Here is a 19,812-nt window from a genome sequence, read left to right on the forward strand (position 1 = left end):
ATATATATATATATATATATATATATATAGTTAGTATATTTTTAATATAATTTTTATAATTGCATTTGTATAATATCTCAAGACAATGTTGGAAAAGTTAAAGGAGAAATTTAATCTTTGCAATATTCAGAATATTTGTAATTTCTTTTCAATATTTTTATTTTTTTTATTTGTATCATTTTATTTACATTTTATATCATTATTTTTAGAGTACAGTGTAACAATCACTGCAAATATAAAGTGTAGTAAATGTACTGTTCAGGCCTACTTCTGTTGCCCTTCCGGAATGACCTCTGAAAGAAAAGTCGTCAGGCTCAGTTTCAAACATTCCAGGCATCTTCAGAGGCATTAAGGCATGCTGGGTCGGGCCAGATCTCAGGGCAGACATAAGGTGTTTGTTAGTTATGGATAGCAGGTGGACGGGCTGTCATCAGCAGGTGCCTGCAAGCAGAGTTAGGCCAGGTGATGGAATCCGGTCTGGAGAAAGACCAGGCCCGTGTTAGGAGTCTGGAGAAAGACTTAGAGCAGAGCTCTGGGATGGACTGCGATTAGGGAGAGATTTCCCTTTATCACTGAAGTGTTATGGACTGGTACAGTGGTCACACTGGGTCTGGGTGGAGATAAGGATGTGTATGGTTTACATACTGTAAATGTTTATGCCGGGTCGGAACGGACTGTTTGTACATTTTGAGACCTGCCCTGGTGGAAGACAGAGTTGATGTTAAAAGAATAAGATGGTAATAGAACAAGCAAGGCAAGGCAAACACACACCTTATGAGGTGCAAGTTGAAGGAAAGAATATAAATAAATTAGAGAACAACTGCACACTGTATTTGGTGATTTGGACCAAATACTACTTAAAAGGGAAGCTTTCTGGATTCATAATTTGAAAACGTTGACTCCACTTGGCTTAAATGTTGATTTTGATTTTAGTTGTTTCTTGTAAATTTATTTTGGATAGTAATCTTTATTTATATTCATATTTTGTCTGTACAGATTATTTTTCATGTTGGAGTCTAATTGTTAATTATTGAATGATTTGGATCTTATTATTTTCAGCTGTGTATAATTATCTTTATTATGTATACTGGTCTCCATGTTTATGAAGTTATACCTTGAAAAAGGCTACTAGCCGAAACGTTGGTTAATAAATATGCTTAAGTGAGTGTGCAGTTGTTCTCTAATTTATTTAAAAGAATAAGATGGGACATATTTCATGTAAAACAGAGCACAAAATTACTTGCATAACACAAGAACAAACTAATTAAATAAATTCCATTATTCATTCTTTGGCTTATATCAGATTTTCTTTTTTTTTTTTGCAACTTTTAAAGTATTTTTTTTTTTTCAAAATCAGATTTTCAAAAAAATGTATGTAAAATAATATTGAGTGATGTACTACAAGAAATATTCTAAAAATACATGAGAAATATGAAATAAAATTATAATGTATTGTATTTATTTATTTGATTTTTTGATATAACTCGTTTTAAAACCTCAAAACATTATTATAAAACATTACAACGAAACAAACATCTCTTAGACTGTTGTATGTTTTCTGCTATTTTAACATTAAGATTGATTGCCTATTCTAAAAATAGTGTATCCATGGTTAAGTTATCCAAAATTGGGATCTTGTCATCTTGCTTCCATTTGTTGTTTCTCTCTTATCAGTCTTCCTGTTTAAAGTGGTTAATCGTTTGTGTTCAGAGTTCGTTTAGATATGCTGAGACCTGTAGTGAGAAAAAACAAGAGATTTTCAGTGTTTATGTGCGTTACGGCTCCACGTCCACAGCTGGAATAACATCTTTTAGCAGGAAGTCAAATCAAACAGCAGCACTAGTCATGCTTAAAGTCTCATGCCCCTTATTAAGAATAAAACATTGTGTTCACATAGTGAAAGAATGAGACTGATCGTTCTTACCCATAGAAACTTTTGCATGACAATTTAGACGTCTTCAAGAATCAATCTGTACTCAGTCTAATGCTATGCGGTTGCTAGGTTGTTCTAGATGATTTTAGGGAATTGCTGTATAAAAATTGGTTCTTCAGTGGTTCTTCGGGGTGGTTAAGGTGCTATATAGCACCATCTTTAAAGATATAGGTGCTATGTACTGTACTACTTAAAGTGCTTCCCCTATGATTACGAGCTAAAGAACCACTTTTAGTGCTATTTAGCACCATTTGTTTTCAGTGTTTTTCCACAAACACCAGCAATACAAGACATGTTGTGATTTTTCAGGTGCAGCACACCTGTTAAACTATAAACTCTGTTAGTTAAGGCTCAGTACCTTTTTAAGGAACACTTTATCAATGACAAGTCAAGGTCATTGATAAACGAGAAACTGACATTGTGAAACCCGATGTGCTCTGTCAGCATTAAGACGAGCAATTAAATGGACCAAGCAAATTCAACACAAATGCCAGATGGTTGAAAAGAACACACGTATATATATTCAGCTGTCAAAACAAATGGTAAGAGCCGATGGCTTCCAGACCATGTCAAATTCCTCACTTTCATCTGAATCAAATTTTGCAAAGACACGCTTGAACTCTGGGAATTCATAAATTGTTGTCCTTGGAATGACACAACTGAAATCTGACCCAAGTTGCCTTGACTTTATTTATTTACCACAACCAGTGAGAAATAAACCAGCATTATGTTTGTGGATTCCAAGTCACGGGCTTAGTGGTAAAATCACTGTGACATAAGGCCTCTTTTGGCCCAGAGAACACATGCAATACTGTATCCCACAATGCAACGTGTTTAACTTGACCTTACACATGTATTGTGATGGATGAACTGGTAATATCAGCCATGACATCTCCTTGATTTGAGTCATTTTATTACTTGAGTCATTATGCTATAGCCACTTTTTATTTTATTTATTATATATATATATATATATTTTTTTTTTTTACTTCATTTTTAATTTCATATTATTAGTTTTATTTTGTATTTCATTTAATTTTAATTTTTGCTTTATCTTTATCTTTATTTTATTTTTTTTACTTTATTTTATTTTTACATATATTTTTATTTTATTATTGCTTTTTATTTTATTTTAATTTTAAATGAAGTCAAGGCAACTTTGATCTTTTTATTTAATTATTTTTTTTAAATATTTATAGAAATACCTTGTTGCAGTATATGAAGCAAATAAGACACCAAGGAATGTCTAAATCCAAATTGTATAATTTGCAGCTTATGATATCCTGCAGTCCTATGTGTGGTTCAGCAGTTGGTGGAAAGAGTAAATTGTTTTATAAATGTCATTCTTTTTTAAACGTATGGTTTCATTTCGACTGAAAAATTAGTCTTTCAATGTCTGACTCATGTTTGTTTAGTTTTTTAAATTGAATCATCAGACATGACGTCATGCCAGAGGTCTCCTTCCTTAGGAGGTGCTTTCATACAATAATGCTGTCTGTTTAGTCATCGACTGACTAGGCAGCTGCCATTGCTTTTAGACACAGCTGTGGAAGGAGGCTTCCTGTTTGTGCACAGCTCCAGTTCCTCAGATGCAATTTTGTTTTTGCGGTTTTTCTTAATGCTCCAGTAGAAGCAGTGCCAGAAATTATGATCCGCCATCCTGTTTGTGAAGCACAGAGCTCATTTGTTGATGGGAGGCGGGATATTAGTTGTGGCAGTGGTCTGAGCAGCAATCCTATTATAATGGACTTCAGCAGATTGTGAGTTCTGACAAAGCAAATCACCTTTAAACATCAGTGACTTTCCAATCCTGTTTATGAAATGGTGAAAATGAATTTAGTGCTGTAGATTGCCTGTTTTTGCACTGAACCACTGAGCAGAGATGATGGTTTCGATCTGTTGTGACTGACTCAGTGTTATTTATGTACTATTATAGTATTTATTAATATTTTGAATTAGCTTTGATTTTCATTTTTTCAGTGAAATTTTTTAGTAATTTTTATTATTAAATCACGATTAGATAAATTATTAAATGTTATTTGCCACAGAAAATAATTTTGGATCGTCCGATATTTGTTACAAAATTGTGCTTACAAAAATGTGAAGCTTGTATTTTTGATAAAGATTTATTTTTATGTATTTTTCTTTTAGTATATAAGCTGTCTAAATCATCCATTTTGAGGTGGAAACTTCTAGTTAGATCAACTTTCTGAGTTTCTTCTAAAAGTGTTTTCGGTAATTGGAATAAAGCTGAAATAAAAATGAAAAACTGAAATATGTTTAAGCTGAAGTACAAAAATGACTGAAAATAGAAAATAGAAATAGAAGCGGCTAAACAAAATTCAAATGCTAATTCAAAATATGAATAAAAACTAAATTAGTATATACTGTATATAATACTAAAATAACACTGGGGTGGAGTTGTATGCAAACAGTACATTTCTGGTGTTCTGTGTGAAAGTTATCAGGTTATCAATTCATCTGTGCATGTTTTCCCAAACGAAAGCAAAATGTTTGTCTTGGTAACTTTTTATCAAAATGTAATAAGTTGCACCGCTTCTGAAACCACTTTCTGTTTCAGCCAATGTCATGAATCCTTCTTCAACCCCTCTCTTCCAAACACCTGGCTCCAATCGGATAAAATCAAGTCCCGTCCTGCATTTTTTTTCTTGTTGAGAATCCCATTTCACTTGAAAAATGTCATATCACTGTGGGAAAATGTGTTGACTTGTCATGTTGACTTGAAAGTCACAGAATGGGGCCTGACATTTGTGTGTTTTTCTGTGTTGCAGGTATCATCCTCCTGCGTTCCTGTTGCCAACTATGAACTGGTAAGAACGTCTGTGGTTGTTTTTGATCGTTTCCTAGAACCGTCATCACTCGGAATCTGCGCTGTTAATCAGATTGATGATAAAGTGATGCTTGTCTGTTTCGGAGGCCAGAACGTATCATCCCACAACCGTTAATATTTATAAGAAGGAAATAAAAGTTTGGGGTCTTCGGTTCAGATCTCTCCCAAGACCTAAATAAGCCAGGGGGAATAACAAAGCATGAGCAATAGCATAGTGAACATTCCTTTTTTGGTTTGAATTGTGTTTTTGGTCTCTCTTTCCTCCTCCTCCTCCTCCTCCTCCTATGTACGCTTGCCCGCGCAAGGCAAGCCAGAATCCATCATTACTCTGCCCGTGTTACTTAAAAATCTCTTGTTGTACATCATGTCCTCAAAATGGAAAGCATATTTTTAGTTGTTTTTCGAGGGAAATTTTGCTTTCATCAGTTGGACATGGTTTGGTTTATTCTCTCTCTCTTTCCCTCCATCACTTCCCAGATAAAGTATCAAATGGTAGAGCGAGTGTGGAAGTGCATACAGGTACTGAATCACACACTTGAAATCAGATGGCCTGTTTAAAGACTAATCAACTGAACTATAAAAACTGATGTTCTGAGGAGAAGTGTGAAAACTGAGAGGCTGGAGGACAGGAACATGTTTTCAAGACATTAGACAAATTTTGTTTTGTTTATTATTTTTAAAAATTTATTTTACACCCTCACTTATGTAAGGCTTGGACCTGCAGATTGAACATCCCAAACATGAATATTTAATGATTTTGTTTAACTAAAGTCTGTGGAGAAAAGCTTTTGTGACTGTGCCGCTGTCCCTGAGCACGCACACACACACACACACACACACACACACAAAAGACGCAACGAACAACACACAACACACAACGAACAACACACACACAATGAACAACACATACACACAAACACACACACACACACACACACACACACTCTCGCTCACTCTCTGCCTTCAGCAAGGACAAAGCTGCTGAATTCACTGTTTACAATGACGCAGCTCGCTGAAGCCAAAAACAACTCTGTTTAATAGCTTTTCTGTGAATTCAGGAGTATTTCTGTGGTCGTCCTGAATCTTGTAGACCTGCTTTCTCCTCACTCCATGTTTGGTAAATTCTCCTCTGCTAAATGTGTTGGCTGCTGGTGGTTAGATCTGTGATCTGAAACCCAATAACAAGGATCAAATGCCAGTGTGAATTTACAATTTTGGATGAAAATTTTCACCGTAGGTGATATGATCTTAAAAAAACATAACACCACATGTCAGGTAGTTGTTATTAAAAATTGTTATTAAAGTGATGTTAACTGTATTTATATGAATAAGGCTAAATTTAATTAAACAAGCACATCATTTTACATTTTACAAATGTAAAATAAAAGAAAAAATGTGAAACTTTCCGTGTTTCCTTGACCAGTAATTAATTAATTGTATTTTATGAAATTATTAAATTATATATAAAAATTATATATATATATATAACTTTACAGTATTACAGTACATGTTACTGTATTACATTTGTGAATTATTGGGGAAATGTGCTGAATTGTTATTAAAATAATGTGCAAAAACATTTTTTATTTTTTAATTTATTTTTTTAATTTCTTTAGGTTTTGGGTGAAATGTGACCTGGACATGTTTTTGTGAGATAAACTGACCTTATCAATTACAGCGTGTTTTTAACTTTACGTGCCCTATCCAAGGTGATCTGCTATGTTGTACTTTTTGATATGACACAAGTGGATGGCCAGACACATACATTAGGTGGGCGTTATCTCAATAATATGCTCTCTACATCACTGCTTATAATTTGAAGACAGGCTTCAGGCTTTCTCTCTCAGAGCTGTCTGCTGTCCTCTAGAGCCATCTGGCCTGCGTCTGTTTCACCACAATGTGATATTGGCCATAATTGGCCATGAGAGGGTGAAACGCATGCCGGGCCTCGGATGACATTAAGCAGACCAGCGTTGCTCTGGTCTTTCCAGGTCTTTCTGTGTTTACGCTCTATGCCCAGGCCCCTTAAGGCTCTCTGCTTCGCATCCTCTCTCGCTTTCTCGGCACATACGATGCATTATGCAATATGTGAAATGTAGGAGTCTGTTTTGGGGGGCCCTCTGTGACATCCTTCCCCTGTTGTGAGCGTTAACCCAGGGTCAGAGGTTTGCTTTGGGACGTTTCTGTTCGCAGGTTCTCACAGCTCGGAATTCTTTAGCTGAATACCATCTTCGGAATTCTTTCCGTAGAATTCTCCTGGGATGGAAGACAGGCACGGACCCTCCATTAGCGTATTGTAAACACAGAGTGCCACTGAAATGCACGACGTCCCGTCTGTTTTCATTTTTTCCATCCCTGCTGTATTGTGCCGAAAAGTTGCAGGTGGCCATTAAAACTGTGAGAGAAAGGCTGTTGCTGATGTCAGGTTATGTGCGTGTTACTCGCCTACGTCGTAATATTCACCGTATCCTGGGTCTGATACGCTGGAGACCCGCCAACTTTCCACCCTAGTTGTCGATGAAGGGCTTTTTTATTTATCAAAGGTTGTTGTTGTTTCAGCCATGCTTGGACATTAACCAAACACATTTAAATCATACTGTAATTGACTCTGAGGTGCTGGAGACAGGAATGAAACAACATGTCCTTTTTAGGTGCGCCGTAAGCTGTGTTTCGACAGAGATCTTCAGATATGCAAGCTGAACAGCTGCCCTTCCACAGTTTATGAACCAAAACACAGAGTTATTGAATAATCCCATATGATGAGGGGTTGCAAGTGAATTTGTGTTGTCGATGACCTATCCAAGAAAGTGTGTTCAACCTTTTAAAATGGGGTCATATCAGGCATTTATACTTTTTTAAAATTATTTTAATATTTAATTTTAATTAATTAAATAATTAAAATAATTAACGTAAATAATTTTGATATTTTTATAAATCTATTTTTTATATATTATAAAATTATATATTTTAATTTATTCAAAATAATTAATACTTAATTTTTTAAAATATATTATGCGATTCATTTTTATGATGTTTTTTTAATTATATATTCCATTCAATTATAATGATACAATCATCATAAATTATAATGGAATTATTAATAACAGTAATTTTATATACAAAAAATGTTAGCCAAATGGTTGTGCACCACAAACATTTATAAATTTCATTGATCATGTTTAATCTTCTCTTTGACCCTAACCTACAACTGCCTTTAAGGCTTCTTTGTCTTTTTTGCATGTCCATCCTTCAGAAACGGCCTCTTTGTAAAGTTGTATGACATTGCGACAGAATCATGTAACAGTAGGTCCTGAAATTGTTGTAATTATGTTGAAACTACAGAGCTGTAGGTGCTACACACAGCCAGAAACAGTACAGGTTTGACAGACTTTACCTTATTTTACTTTTACCGATAGTTGTTGTTAATACTCTTGAAGGGATAGTTCACCTGAGAATTTAAATTTCAGCATTATTTATTCATCCTAATGTCATTCTGAACATTCTGTACTTCCACCAAAAAGAAAATCAGTCATACGGGTTTAGAATGACATGAGGCTGAGTATATAAAGACTACGAGTTTTCATTTTTGGTTGAACTCTCCCTTTTAGTTTCTGAATACTCAGTAGGTGTCTTTGACGTGATAGTGTGGCCATGTTCAAATACATTCATCTGCCTGGCTTTAGAAACATCTGGCTTTAGATGTAATGAGCAGTTTTTGAACCTTACTGTACGTGTAAGGTACTGTTGATAGGAACATGCACTTCTTATAGCCATCAATAGGGGGCAGCAGACAATATGGAGTGTGTACATTCACCTTGGGCTTCAAACGCCGCCTCCTCTTTGTGGTTTCCTTTTGTTTCTTTAGCCCTGCACTGTTTTTGAGGACAGATCTGATCTACATCGTCGCTGTTCTGTAAGCTGTTGAACTAAGATCAGTGACTAAATGTCTAAGCACTCTGAACATAGAACAGGCAATTTTTCCCATCATTAGTCGGACAAGCACATGGTACGTTTGACAAAATGCCTTTTTTAACTGTGCGGTTTTAGGAATTTTCATTGGGATATAAATCTGTGGCCCACAGAAATGCACATGAAAGCTTTTAAAAATGCCTTTTATACCTGTTGCATACAAATTATGGTCAAAGGAGTGATTTAGGACAAATCATCTGTATTCTGTATGGGGAGGGGGGGAAAGGAACAAACAGAGTTGCTTGCAGTGAAACGTAAAACTATAACTTAACCCACATGCAGCCGAAATGAAACAGAAGGACACAGGGAGCCTTGTTCTGAATGCAAAGTAACTGCAGCAAAACAAAGGACGAGTATTTCGGGATCTCAGAGGAGAGGCTGGAATACCACATAGGGAGGGAAGAACCAGACTCACTGAATCAACGTGGACACACCCTCAACTCCACTGGGCTCCTACCAAACTGACGTGATTCCCCATCTCTGGCCTACGTCTGCTCACTGTGGGTATTGCATTTCACAAACACTTTTGCTGCTTTCTCTTCAAAGTCGGAACTGGGAAATCCCTGGCTTCCGACTGTAAAGGTGACGTATAAACTGCTGGAAAACTGTAGATGGTTTTTAGTTGGACAGTAACCATCTTAAATCAGCAACAAACTAGCTACCAGCTGGTCACGTCAGGTTATTTAGGCCAAAATGGTGGTCAAAGTTTTTGGAACATATTAAAAATATCAAACATTTCACATTTGATGCAAGTAAAGTTTTATAATATACCATATGTCTAATACTAAAATGAAAATGTTACTATTTTTTATTTTATATATATTTTAATTCAATTTAATTTTATATTTGATTTTATTTATTGCTAAACTAAAGCTTGGTTCCATCATAAAATGTGACTTTTATCTCAAAATGTAGATTTTTTTTTTACTTCAATTGTGAGATATAAAAGCGAAATGTAAATGCAGAACTGCAGTTCTGAGAAGAAAAGTCAGAAAAGTAAACTCACAATTACCTTTTTATTTTTATTCTGTGGCGGAAAAAACAGAATTGCGAGATTTAAACTCAAAATTCTGAGAAAAAGTCAGTATTATGATTAAAGTATGAAGTGTGAGAGAAAAAGTTGTAATTACCTTTTTATTTTTTAATTCCTTGGTGGAAATGTGCTTCCATAAGTTTCTGTTTTTCGCAGTTTTAATTTAGTTTGTGTTTTAGTTTTTGTGAATGATAACACTGCTGAATAAGAATAAGAGATGTTTGAATGTCAAGCAGACCATCTTAAGACTCGCAAGAAACCAGCCATCATGCTCCAAAACAAAACTACCAGAATAAGCTGTATTTTTTAGGATGTTTGCAGGTTTTTGATTGTCGTCTAGACTAAATTGCAGCGTGTAAACAATGCTGTGTAATGTTAGCATGAGTTCTGCAGATGTACATTTACAAAGAATTTATTTTATTTGCCTAAACCTAAAAGTGACTGTTTAATACTGTGTGCATCTCTCTGAGTGCCACCAACTTTGCATGCGTCAGCATCTGAATTGTGGGTTTCCACATTTCCAAATTGGAAGTGCGTCTTTTGCTCTCTTCCCAGTTTGCAGTTGGACGGAGCATAGCATTAACTCACAATCTCTTATGATGATATAGAATCAGTGTAGCAGATGACACTCTCTTTGGAAATGTTGACCAGCCTGTGTAGATCTAGATTTAGGATAGAAATATTAATTATAATGATAATAGTGCATTCATGGTTTCACATAAGTACCGTCTGGGTTTATTTTAGCTACATGTCATTTTAAAGGAGGCTCTGTTCACTCAATTTGTGCCTTCCTGCTAGGAAACTCCCTGTGCTTTTTTTCCTCCTGCAGTATTTATTTAAGTGGGCTATAATTTGCATTCTGTGAATCGATTCAGGCGAGTGGCATGATCATATGATGAGCCGTGTCAGTCTGGACCAAATCAAGTCAGTCACACATGAGTTTCTCTTTCTCTTTGATGAATTTGAGCATCCGTCGGTGCACAGATCTCATCCTGTAATCCTGTCAGGCGGCCCTTGTTAGTCCTGCTCACTAAAACACGCCTCACTGTTCTGTGACTGTGGCTCATACTTAGAGCTGGGAAATTCTCAAGACCTCAGACCTTAAGTGTTCAAACTTTGTCACATAGCATCAATTAAGAATTGACTTCATTATAATTCATGAGTTGGAATTAGAGTTGGCCACGTTGACATGAAGTCTGTTAACTGGAATAAAATGAAGTGTTCTTTCAGTCTGGGGGTGTGTTTCCCAAAAGCAACTATGGTCGCAATTTACATTGTTCCCAATTGATAGTTTTCAAGTGTCGTCACACCCTTATTGGAACGCCCCCCTGGAGGGCAAAAGGAAGCTTTGCTCCACTGACCGTCAGCTATTTTTACGCAGTTTGCATTAAGTAGTAATGTAGTAAAAAACAGATATTAAAAGGCGAAATTCAGGAAACACCTCATTGATGATGTATGTTTTGTACAGGCAAGCAGATGAAGCCAGAATATAAACACAATGTGCAAAGTTTTACATTAAAGGTGCCATAGAATGCAATGATACAATATTTTAAATTGTTCTCTGATATCTACATAGAAGGCATGTGGCTTAGGTAAGGGCAAAATTTCTCCAGAAACAGTTTTACATGTCCATTTACAACCCTAGGATTTCTCCCTAGAATGAAACGGTCTGATATTGGCTTATTTGGAAGGGTCATGAATAATAATGTTGAGCTCTGCTCTGATTGGCTGTTTCACAGTGCGGCTCATTTCAGTAGCTTACAGGAAAGAAACACAGGGAAAATATATATTTCAGTACTTTCGCACGCAGTTATATCGCTGTTAATATGCCGGGAATTGAAACTGCTTTCAAATGCACGGTCGCTTTTTAGTTTCGCTTTCACTTTGGAGATTTGCGATCGCACGAACTGTTTATACTATGGAGCGGCAGTACTTACTACACATTTTACAAGATCCAGATGCTTGTCAGTGGTGCTCAGGATCTGTAAATCATTCGCCATCATCCTCAGTCATCTCTGCTTACTCTGTTTATGTGGTAAGTGAAATCTTATGTAATGTAACAGGCTACCGCTAGCGAGGAGCTAACCATGTCCCTTTAGTGGCTCGCGTTATTTTATTAGAACGGGTTATTTGCTTTCCGTGCCTTTCTGAATACAGACAGCTGTCGTCTGGCCTTGAACATGGGCGGGTATATGCAAATGTTGGGGGTGTAACTATTAGTGATCCCAACTTTTACGTCACAGTCGGTGTTATGTTCTGATTCGCCTATTTTTCAGTGGTCTTTTTTTATTCACGAGATTTACATAAGAAGGAGGAAACAATGGTGTTTGAGGCTCACCGTATGTCATTTCCATGTACAGAACTCTTATTATTCAACTACGCCAAGGTAAATACAGTTTTCCATTCTATGGCACCTTTAAATGGTTTCCCATAGAAAACCGTTATAAGGAAAACACTGAACCATTAAGCGGATTGCGTTCATATTCCGGCCTCATCTGTTTTGTCTATGTAAATTATACGTCATTTATATGGTGATTGCTGAATTTAATCTTTTAATATTACTGTTTTAAATATATTAAGGCATTTTAAGTGTTTTTACAACGTTTTGTCGCACTGTTTAATGATTGAAATATTGCCGCGGGTGCTTAATATGGGTCGCTAAATGGCCAAAACTTGCATTTTTTTCACATACCTTTGTTTGATTCTTTGGAGATGATCTAAGTATTTGTGGCTGTGAAACGGATGGAAAATTGACAGGCTTGTGGTGCAGTTCTATGGATGTTTTGTCCTCCAGGTCTTCGAGCCAGTCATGTGACTGAAAGCTATGAATTGAGTTCAATGGAACTTAAGACCATAGGTAGCTAACGATGATTTTGGGAAACGCACCCCCGGTCCATTAAATTGATTAAATATAAATAAAAATATTAAATATTATATATAAAACCTCAACCTTTATTTATTTACATGCATATTTCCAAATAAGAACATTTAATAACAGCTAAAGTTTTTTAACAGCCTTATTTTGCTAGATAAATGACACACATTGCAATCATGATTTATTTAATTTTAGTAATTTTTCCTGAAGTCAAATTTGCATTTCACTTCTTCTGCATTTTGCAAATTAAAATAATTAAAATAATCAAAAATGTAGTAGTAGTAGTAATAAAAATAAAATTAGTATTATAATAATCATGATTATTTATTCATTCTCCAACATTAAAAATTTAAATTAGTTGATTTATTTATTTATATAATAATAATAATAATAATAATAATAATAATTATTATTATTATTATTAATAATAATAATAATATTATTGTTGTTGTTGTTGACTGATTGAGCATTTATTTATTTATTTATTTACTTTCTCTCACTCACTCACTCACTCACTTACCCAAAGTTAAATACTGCTTAGTTTTAGGATGAGTTCAAAATTACAGAGTGGATTGCAAGAGCTACCCAGACACAATTATTGTGAAACAACAGGATGAAACTGACCTCACCCGACGCACTCTGTACCGGATCATTGTCCACTAAACTCCAGCTCCAAAAGCTATGACTGCTGGAGATGAAAAAGATCAGTTCTTGTTAACATTTTAAGAAGCAGTCTAAACCACATAAGCCATAAGGAAGTCTTGCTGAGCATGTAAGACCAGAGCACTGACTTTACTTTGGCAATAGTAGCCTGATGATTAAGAATCTTTGCCGCTGATGTACAAAAATTGCAGCTTTTGTCCAAGATTGTGGTGACTCAAGATTTGGTGGGTTGCTCAATGCAAAATATTGCTCACCATCGTTACTATGGTGCAATGCTCTTAACCCAGCATCCTGGGAAACTGTCTCTGCCGTCAACACTGTAGTTATACTGTAAGCCACAGTCATCGTAGTTTTTTTTTTTTTTTTTTTTGGAAGTTTTACCACTATTTTATTTTCTTTTTTTTTTCTTTTTTACATTTAATATAGGTTTAATTAGTTAAAATTTTTAGGTCTGCCACAGTAACACACTCGGTATAATTTATTGCTATCTAATGGCGAGTGATTGCTGTGTGGCAATGTTTATTTTGTTTTGTTTGTTAGTTTTTATTTTGTTTTATTATTTTGTTTTATTGTTTTTTGTTTTTTTTAGTCTGTCATGTTAGTTTATTTTTTGTTCCAGTTAACAATGTTTTATCATTTAGGTTTTCATTAACAATAACACTGCTGAATAACAGCAGATCTAAAAAGTCAAGTCTGAAAGTCTTTTTGTAGTCTTTCGTGAAAAGGACAGAAATACTGGTGTAAGTATCTTCACATGATCACAGTCTTTTCACATCCGATTCTGAAAAAAACTGAGTCAAGGATCAAAGAAAGATGGAAGTAAACATCAAAAGTCGTAGAAAGTTGTGGAGGAGAGGAGTTTACAAAATACTGAGCGCTGATGAAGCAAGATGAGTGTGTCAGACTTTGCAAAATGTGTTAAGGTTTAACATTTGGAGCAGCGGAGAAGAAAAAGTTTCCCAGCGGCACTATTATCATGCGTCTGATCTGCACACGGTTCTCAGCACCACCCGATCTTTACATTCAAGTTCCAGCACACTCCCAGACGTGGCTGAAACTAGATGTTGTTGTTGTTGCTGCTGAGGAGAGTTTATCCATGAAATCATTGTACCTGTGGCTTGGATTGTGTGTTGTTAACTTCTTCTGAAATCTCTGCTTTCCTTCAGATGTGGTTGTAAAAACTGCTGTATGAGACTTCTTGGCAAAGGAGACAAATAACAGAGATAGGTGACCTAGATGATGACCTTTCTGCTCTGTGTTCTTCTGCCAGTGGTTGTACTGTATCTAATGGACTGACTTGTTTGTGTGACCGGCGAGAACCATAGTGGGTTTGGTGGTGGTCATGCTAGATGGACATAACGAGGCTCCCAGAAGCATGCAGAAAGTTGAGGTTGCCAAGCGTTCTCGCTCGGTGTCGGCGAAGCGGATGCGCTCTAGTTAGCGGTCGAGCCTTAGCTCTGGGAGGCCGTTTTGGGGGCTGCAGTAGTGCAAACTCTACAGCTGGGGTATAATTTCCCTCCAGCTTTATTACTCTTGGAAGACAGACTTTTTTTTCTCAAGAATTGAGACAGACATGTAGGGTCTCTTGCGGAACAGAGATTTGATGATTCACATTACATCATTGACCACTCAGACCTCAAAAGCCTGAGGTTTTGCCTTTCAGCAGAGGCTGTTTTGAATCTCCTTTAGGTTTTGAACAATTCCCAGGATGCCGGTCACATCTTTTTTTATTCATTATTTCAAAACACAGAAATAATGTTGTTGTTTTTTTAAAATAAATTCTTTATATACACTGCCAGTCCAAAATTTGGAATGATTAAGATTTTTAAACTTTTTAAAAAGAAGTCTCACTTACTCGCCAATGAAACATTTGATTAAAAACAAATAAATAAAATAAAATAAAAACAGTAATATTTTAAAGTAATATTCAATTTCAAAGCAGCACATTAATATGGAACGGTGATTTAAACTGACTTGGAACTACCTGTGCATTAAATGGTTTTATGGAGTGTATATATACATATATATATATATATATATATATATATATAATATATATATATATATAGAGAGAGAGAGAGAGAGAGAGATAGAGTAGTCAACATTTGAAGCGGTTCAAAAGAGTTAATCAAAGTTGTCCTAAGGCAAGAACGCATTTTGGTTTTAGGACAATTTTGTTGAAAGGTTTTGATCCACTTCAAATGTTGACTAGTGTATAGCAGTGTATATATATATATATATATATATATATATATATATATATATATATATATATATATATATATAATATAATATAATTAGTGCTGTCAGACAATTAATCGCGATTAATCACATCCAAAATAAAAGTTTTTGTTTACATAATATGAGTGTGTACTGTTTATTTATTATGTATATATAAATACACACACATTCAGTATATATTTTGACAATTTTACATGTATATACATTTATATATTTATATTATAATTTTTTTATATTATATATAAATATATGTAATATATAAACATAACATATTTTTCTAAAATATATACATGCATGTTTTTGTATTCATATATACATAATAAATATACACAGTACACACTCATATATTATGTTAACAAAAACTTTTATTTTGGATGCGATTAATCGCGATTAATCATTTGACAGCACTAAATATAATATAATATAATATAATGCTAGTATCTAACATTTAAAGTGCTTCAAGCAAGGCTTCATCCACAAACTTTTCCTTTTCAGTCACCTTTTGTAAGGTTTTAGTTTTCGATTGATTCCCTGGATGCCACTGACATCTTTTATACACATTATATCTCCTGACTTCTTCAACCTTGCCATCGAGTTCAGCGGTAGTTCGAAGAACCGCGGAGTTGCCTGATACTGGAAAAGTAAAGCGGGACATAGCGATCTCGATGCTGTCTTGCCATGTCTTGCCGTCTCCTCATGGTGATTTCTTGTGTTCTTGTGCCATCTCAGACTTACATGGGTATTCTGAGGCTAGCCAGACTCGAGCTGGCCAATGACATCATGGATTCCTGGGGGCCAGAGGCCTCATAAATAATTCTGGCTCGGAATTGACGGGGGAATAAACTGTTCTGTGGATCCTGCGCTAAACTTCTGTATATGGTGCTTCTCGGCCACCGGGCAGATTCACAGTAACACTGGAGCTATGTGCTCTTGTCTAAATATTTACCTAGGCTGTTTAGTGATGCACCTACACACTGGAGCCAGCCCATGTCTTCGCTTTCACTCTTTGATGCCGGTTGATCAGTGTATGACAGACCGAACCAATAGTGTAAACTTTGTATTTACATTTATGCATTTGGCAGATGATTGTATCCATATATCAGTTCATGCATTTCCTGGGAATTGAACCCATGACCTTGGCATTGGTAGCAACATGCTGTTTACTTTTGATTGTTCATTGAGTTATGATTAGTTTATTTGCGTTAATATAACATTACACTGTGTCAGTTTGAGTCTTGCTAAAGATTTAAATCCCTGCCGCCAAGATGCTCCTCTGTCAATCACGGATTATGGAAAGTGAAATTTAAATCTATAGGGGAGGTTGGATTTATTCACGCATGTTAAAATATTTATTTAAAGTTTATTTCTTTTCAGATTCTTATTTACAGCATTATCATAATAGGCTGTATACTAACCTATTGGGAGAAAACTGATAGTTCTATGTGAAATCAAATATTTGAGCACCCCCATATAGCCAAAACGGCATGATCATAACACCCCACGAATATTCAGCTGTGAGATTGGTAGTCGAATCAGGCTCCTCCTGTCGAAGCATTGAATCAACTATTCGGGGTCACCCCTATTAGTATTATAGTGAGATTTTTTTTTTTTTGCACTTTTTGCAGTATTTTAAGACTGCATCATCACATTAGTGAGTGAATTTTCACTGCATTTAAATGAGTTATAAATCTAGAAAACAAACTTTCAGGTGTTCTGCTGACATATAATGTGGAAGGGTGTCAGGAAAGCAGACTTCCTGAAGCCTTTTCAGTCATTTATGCTTGTCAGTGTAATAATTGCTTGCTTTCTTGTCTGTTTCTTTCACCTCAGGCCCCCAGCAATGACCTCCCACTGAAACATATAGAGACAACAGTGAGTATTTAAAGTCTTTTACAACCATTGATGTGCATGCATGCATCGGTATGGCTAGTGGCACATTTTAAATACATGCATTGTGTATATATGTGTATATATATATATATATGTATGTGTGTATATGTGTATATATATATATATATATATATATATATATATATATATATATATGTATATGTGTGTGTATATGTGTATATGTATATATATATATATATATATATATATATGTATATGTATGTGTGTGTGTGTAATATTATAAATAAAATAAAAATTTAAAATAAAAATTAAATTATTAAATTAATTTTAAAAATATTAAATATTAAAAGTACATTTTGTTTATTTTAAATTATATTTTAAAATTAATTTGTATTTATATTTGAGAATTGTTTAAATAAAATGTTATTTAAAATTTATTTTATAATTTTAATTTTAGAGTAAAATAGTAATACAAAAACAAAAGATTTACTTTAAATTAGTTTTAATTTAAAGACATTTGTATTTATTTATTTTTTATTTTATATTTTAAAATTAAAATAACAATGCACACACTTTATACATATGCATAGAAAAATAACATTATATACTTATAATAGTTTTAATATAAAAATATGCATTTTATTTTATGTATGTTTTATTTTTGTAATATTTTAATAAATATTTAATAAGTATGTATTTATGTATATTATTAGTATTTATTTATATAGTATTTATAGAGAGAATTTTGAGAAATGAAATGGCAAACTTTTCCTTTTCAGTCACCATCTTAAAAGCGAACATTGACAAGCTTGTTGGGTCAGTGTGAACATGACGGTTATGTTTCCAACATTCTAAGTACAACAGCCAAATGCAGAATGTTTGAAGTGCTGGCGTTTGTTGGGTCAGTGTGAACACAGTGTAAAGTCATTACTGACGTTGCTGCAGAAATAACGGCTTTAAGATATAAATATTTAGGTCTTTAGCGAACACTGTTGCTATGCAGCTTCTGTAGTCTAAACTTCACCAGTCTAAACCTCACGGAGTGCTGAAGCTCAAATTATTGGTTGGATTAGCTAAACACAGCCTCACTGGGGCTAGAATGACCGCCCATGTGAATGTGCTTTAAAGGGACAGTACGCTTAAAAAGTAAATTCAGTCATTATTTACTCGCCCTCAAGTTGTTTCAAGCCTGTATGAATTTCTTCTTCTGTTGAACACAAAAGATATTTTGAAGAATGTTGATCATCAAACAGTTAACAGTAGCCATTGACTTCCATAGTATGGGGGGAAAGAATACTGTGGAAGTCAATGGCTACCGGTAACTGTTTGGTTACCAGCATTCCTCCAAATATCTTCTTTTGTGTTCAACAGAAGAAAGGTTTTCAACAACATGAGGGTGAATAAACGATGACAGAATGTTCGTTTTTGGGTGAACTGTCACTTTAACTGATTAGCAGAGGAAGAGATGTCGTAGCTCAAGCATGTGTGTTCAGTTGTGCCGTCGCCCCCCTCTCAGAAGCCCCTCCGTCCACCCCGTTCCTCACCCCCCCTCATGCCTGGGTGAAGAACACTCACACCAGACGCAGCTGTGGATGACTAACTGCCTTGATCCAAATAAAATTCAGACTTTCGTTTGGAGCCGTCCATATGAGCATGAGTATGTTCAGAGATTTAGGGACAGAGAAACAGACTCTTATGACCTCCCTGAAACATCATTAGATCTTTTTATTGATACAATATTGAGCTGGAGCGTAGCCGAAGGAAGTGCTGTAAAATGCAAAGCCCTGCATGTACCCAGGGGTGTATGAACCATCTGAGAAGTGGGGGGACATTAGAAACCATTCAATGAGTAATCTAAAAGTTAAATGCTTTACTGGTAAGTTTGTGTCACTTAGAGTAGAATTACTGCTCACCGTGCTTGTTCATTTGACAACCAGTTGAGTGTTCAGTTATAAATTTTTTTTTTCTTAACACACGTGACTGGTTACAGATCATTTTTCTCACCTCAGCCAAGCCAGGGTTATTACTAGGTGCCAAAGCAACATTTGTCATTTTCATTTAGTTTTAGTATTAAACAAAGTAAAACTAAAACTTAATTATGACTATATATAAAAATGACAAAACAGCTTAAAACAGAAACAGAAAATAAAAGTGAAATCTAATTCAAAATAACAAAAACTATATAGTACACCAGTGATACTAAAACAACACTGGGCCAAGCAAAGAAACACTCTTAATAATTATTATATGTTGTTTATTATTACACATTTTCAATATCATTATTTTTTATTCATAATATTTATCATTTATAATTAATTAATAATTTAATAATATAATTTAATAATTAATTATACATATTACAAATAAAAAAAATGATACTATATGTAATTTATTAT

The 19,812-nt window shown here is 34.8% G+C and overlaps 1 protein-coding gene across 11 annotated transcripts in view; it reads left to right on the forward strand.

The window, feature by feature from the left end:
• The window catches only part of tns1b (tensin 1b), a 255,077-nt gene that overhangs the window by 154,045 nt on the left and 81,220 nt on the right, over positions 1–19,812 (forward strand). For all 11 annotated transcript variants that reach the window (XM_058786285.1, XM_058786288.1, XM_058786289.1 and 8 more), the window contains 2 exons: positions 4,726–4,764; positions 17,396–17,437. In XM_058786285.1, coding sequence (XP_058642268.1) covers positions 4,726–4,764; positions 17,396–17,437 — 81 coding nt within the window. The remainder of the gene's footprint in view (positions 1–4,725; positions 4,765–17,395; positions 17,438–19,812) is intronic.

Source organism: Onychostoma macrolepis, chromosome 09 (assembly GCF_012432095.1).
Source record: "Onychostoma macrolepis isolate SWU-2019 chromosome 09, ASM1243209v1, whole genome shotgun sequence".
Taxonomy (NCBI): Eukaryota; Metazoa; Chordata; class Actinopteri; order Cypriniformes; family Cyprinidae; genus Onychostoma; species Onychostoma macrolepis.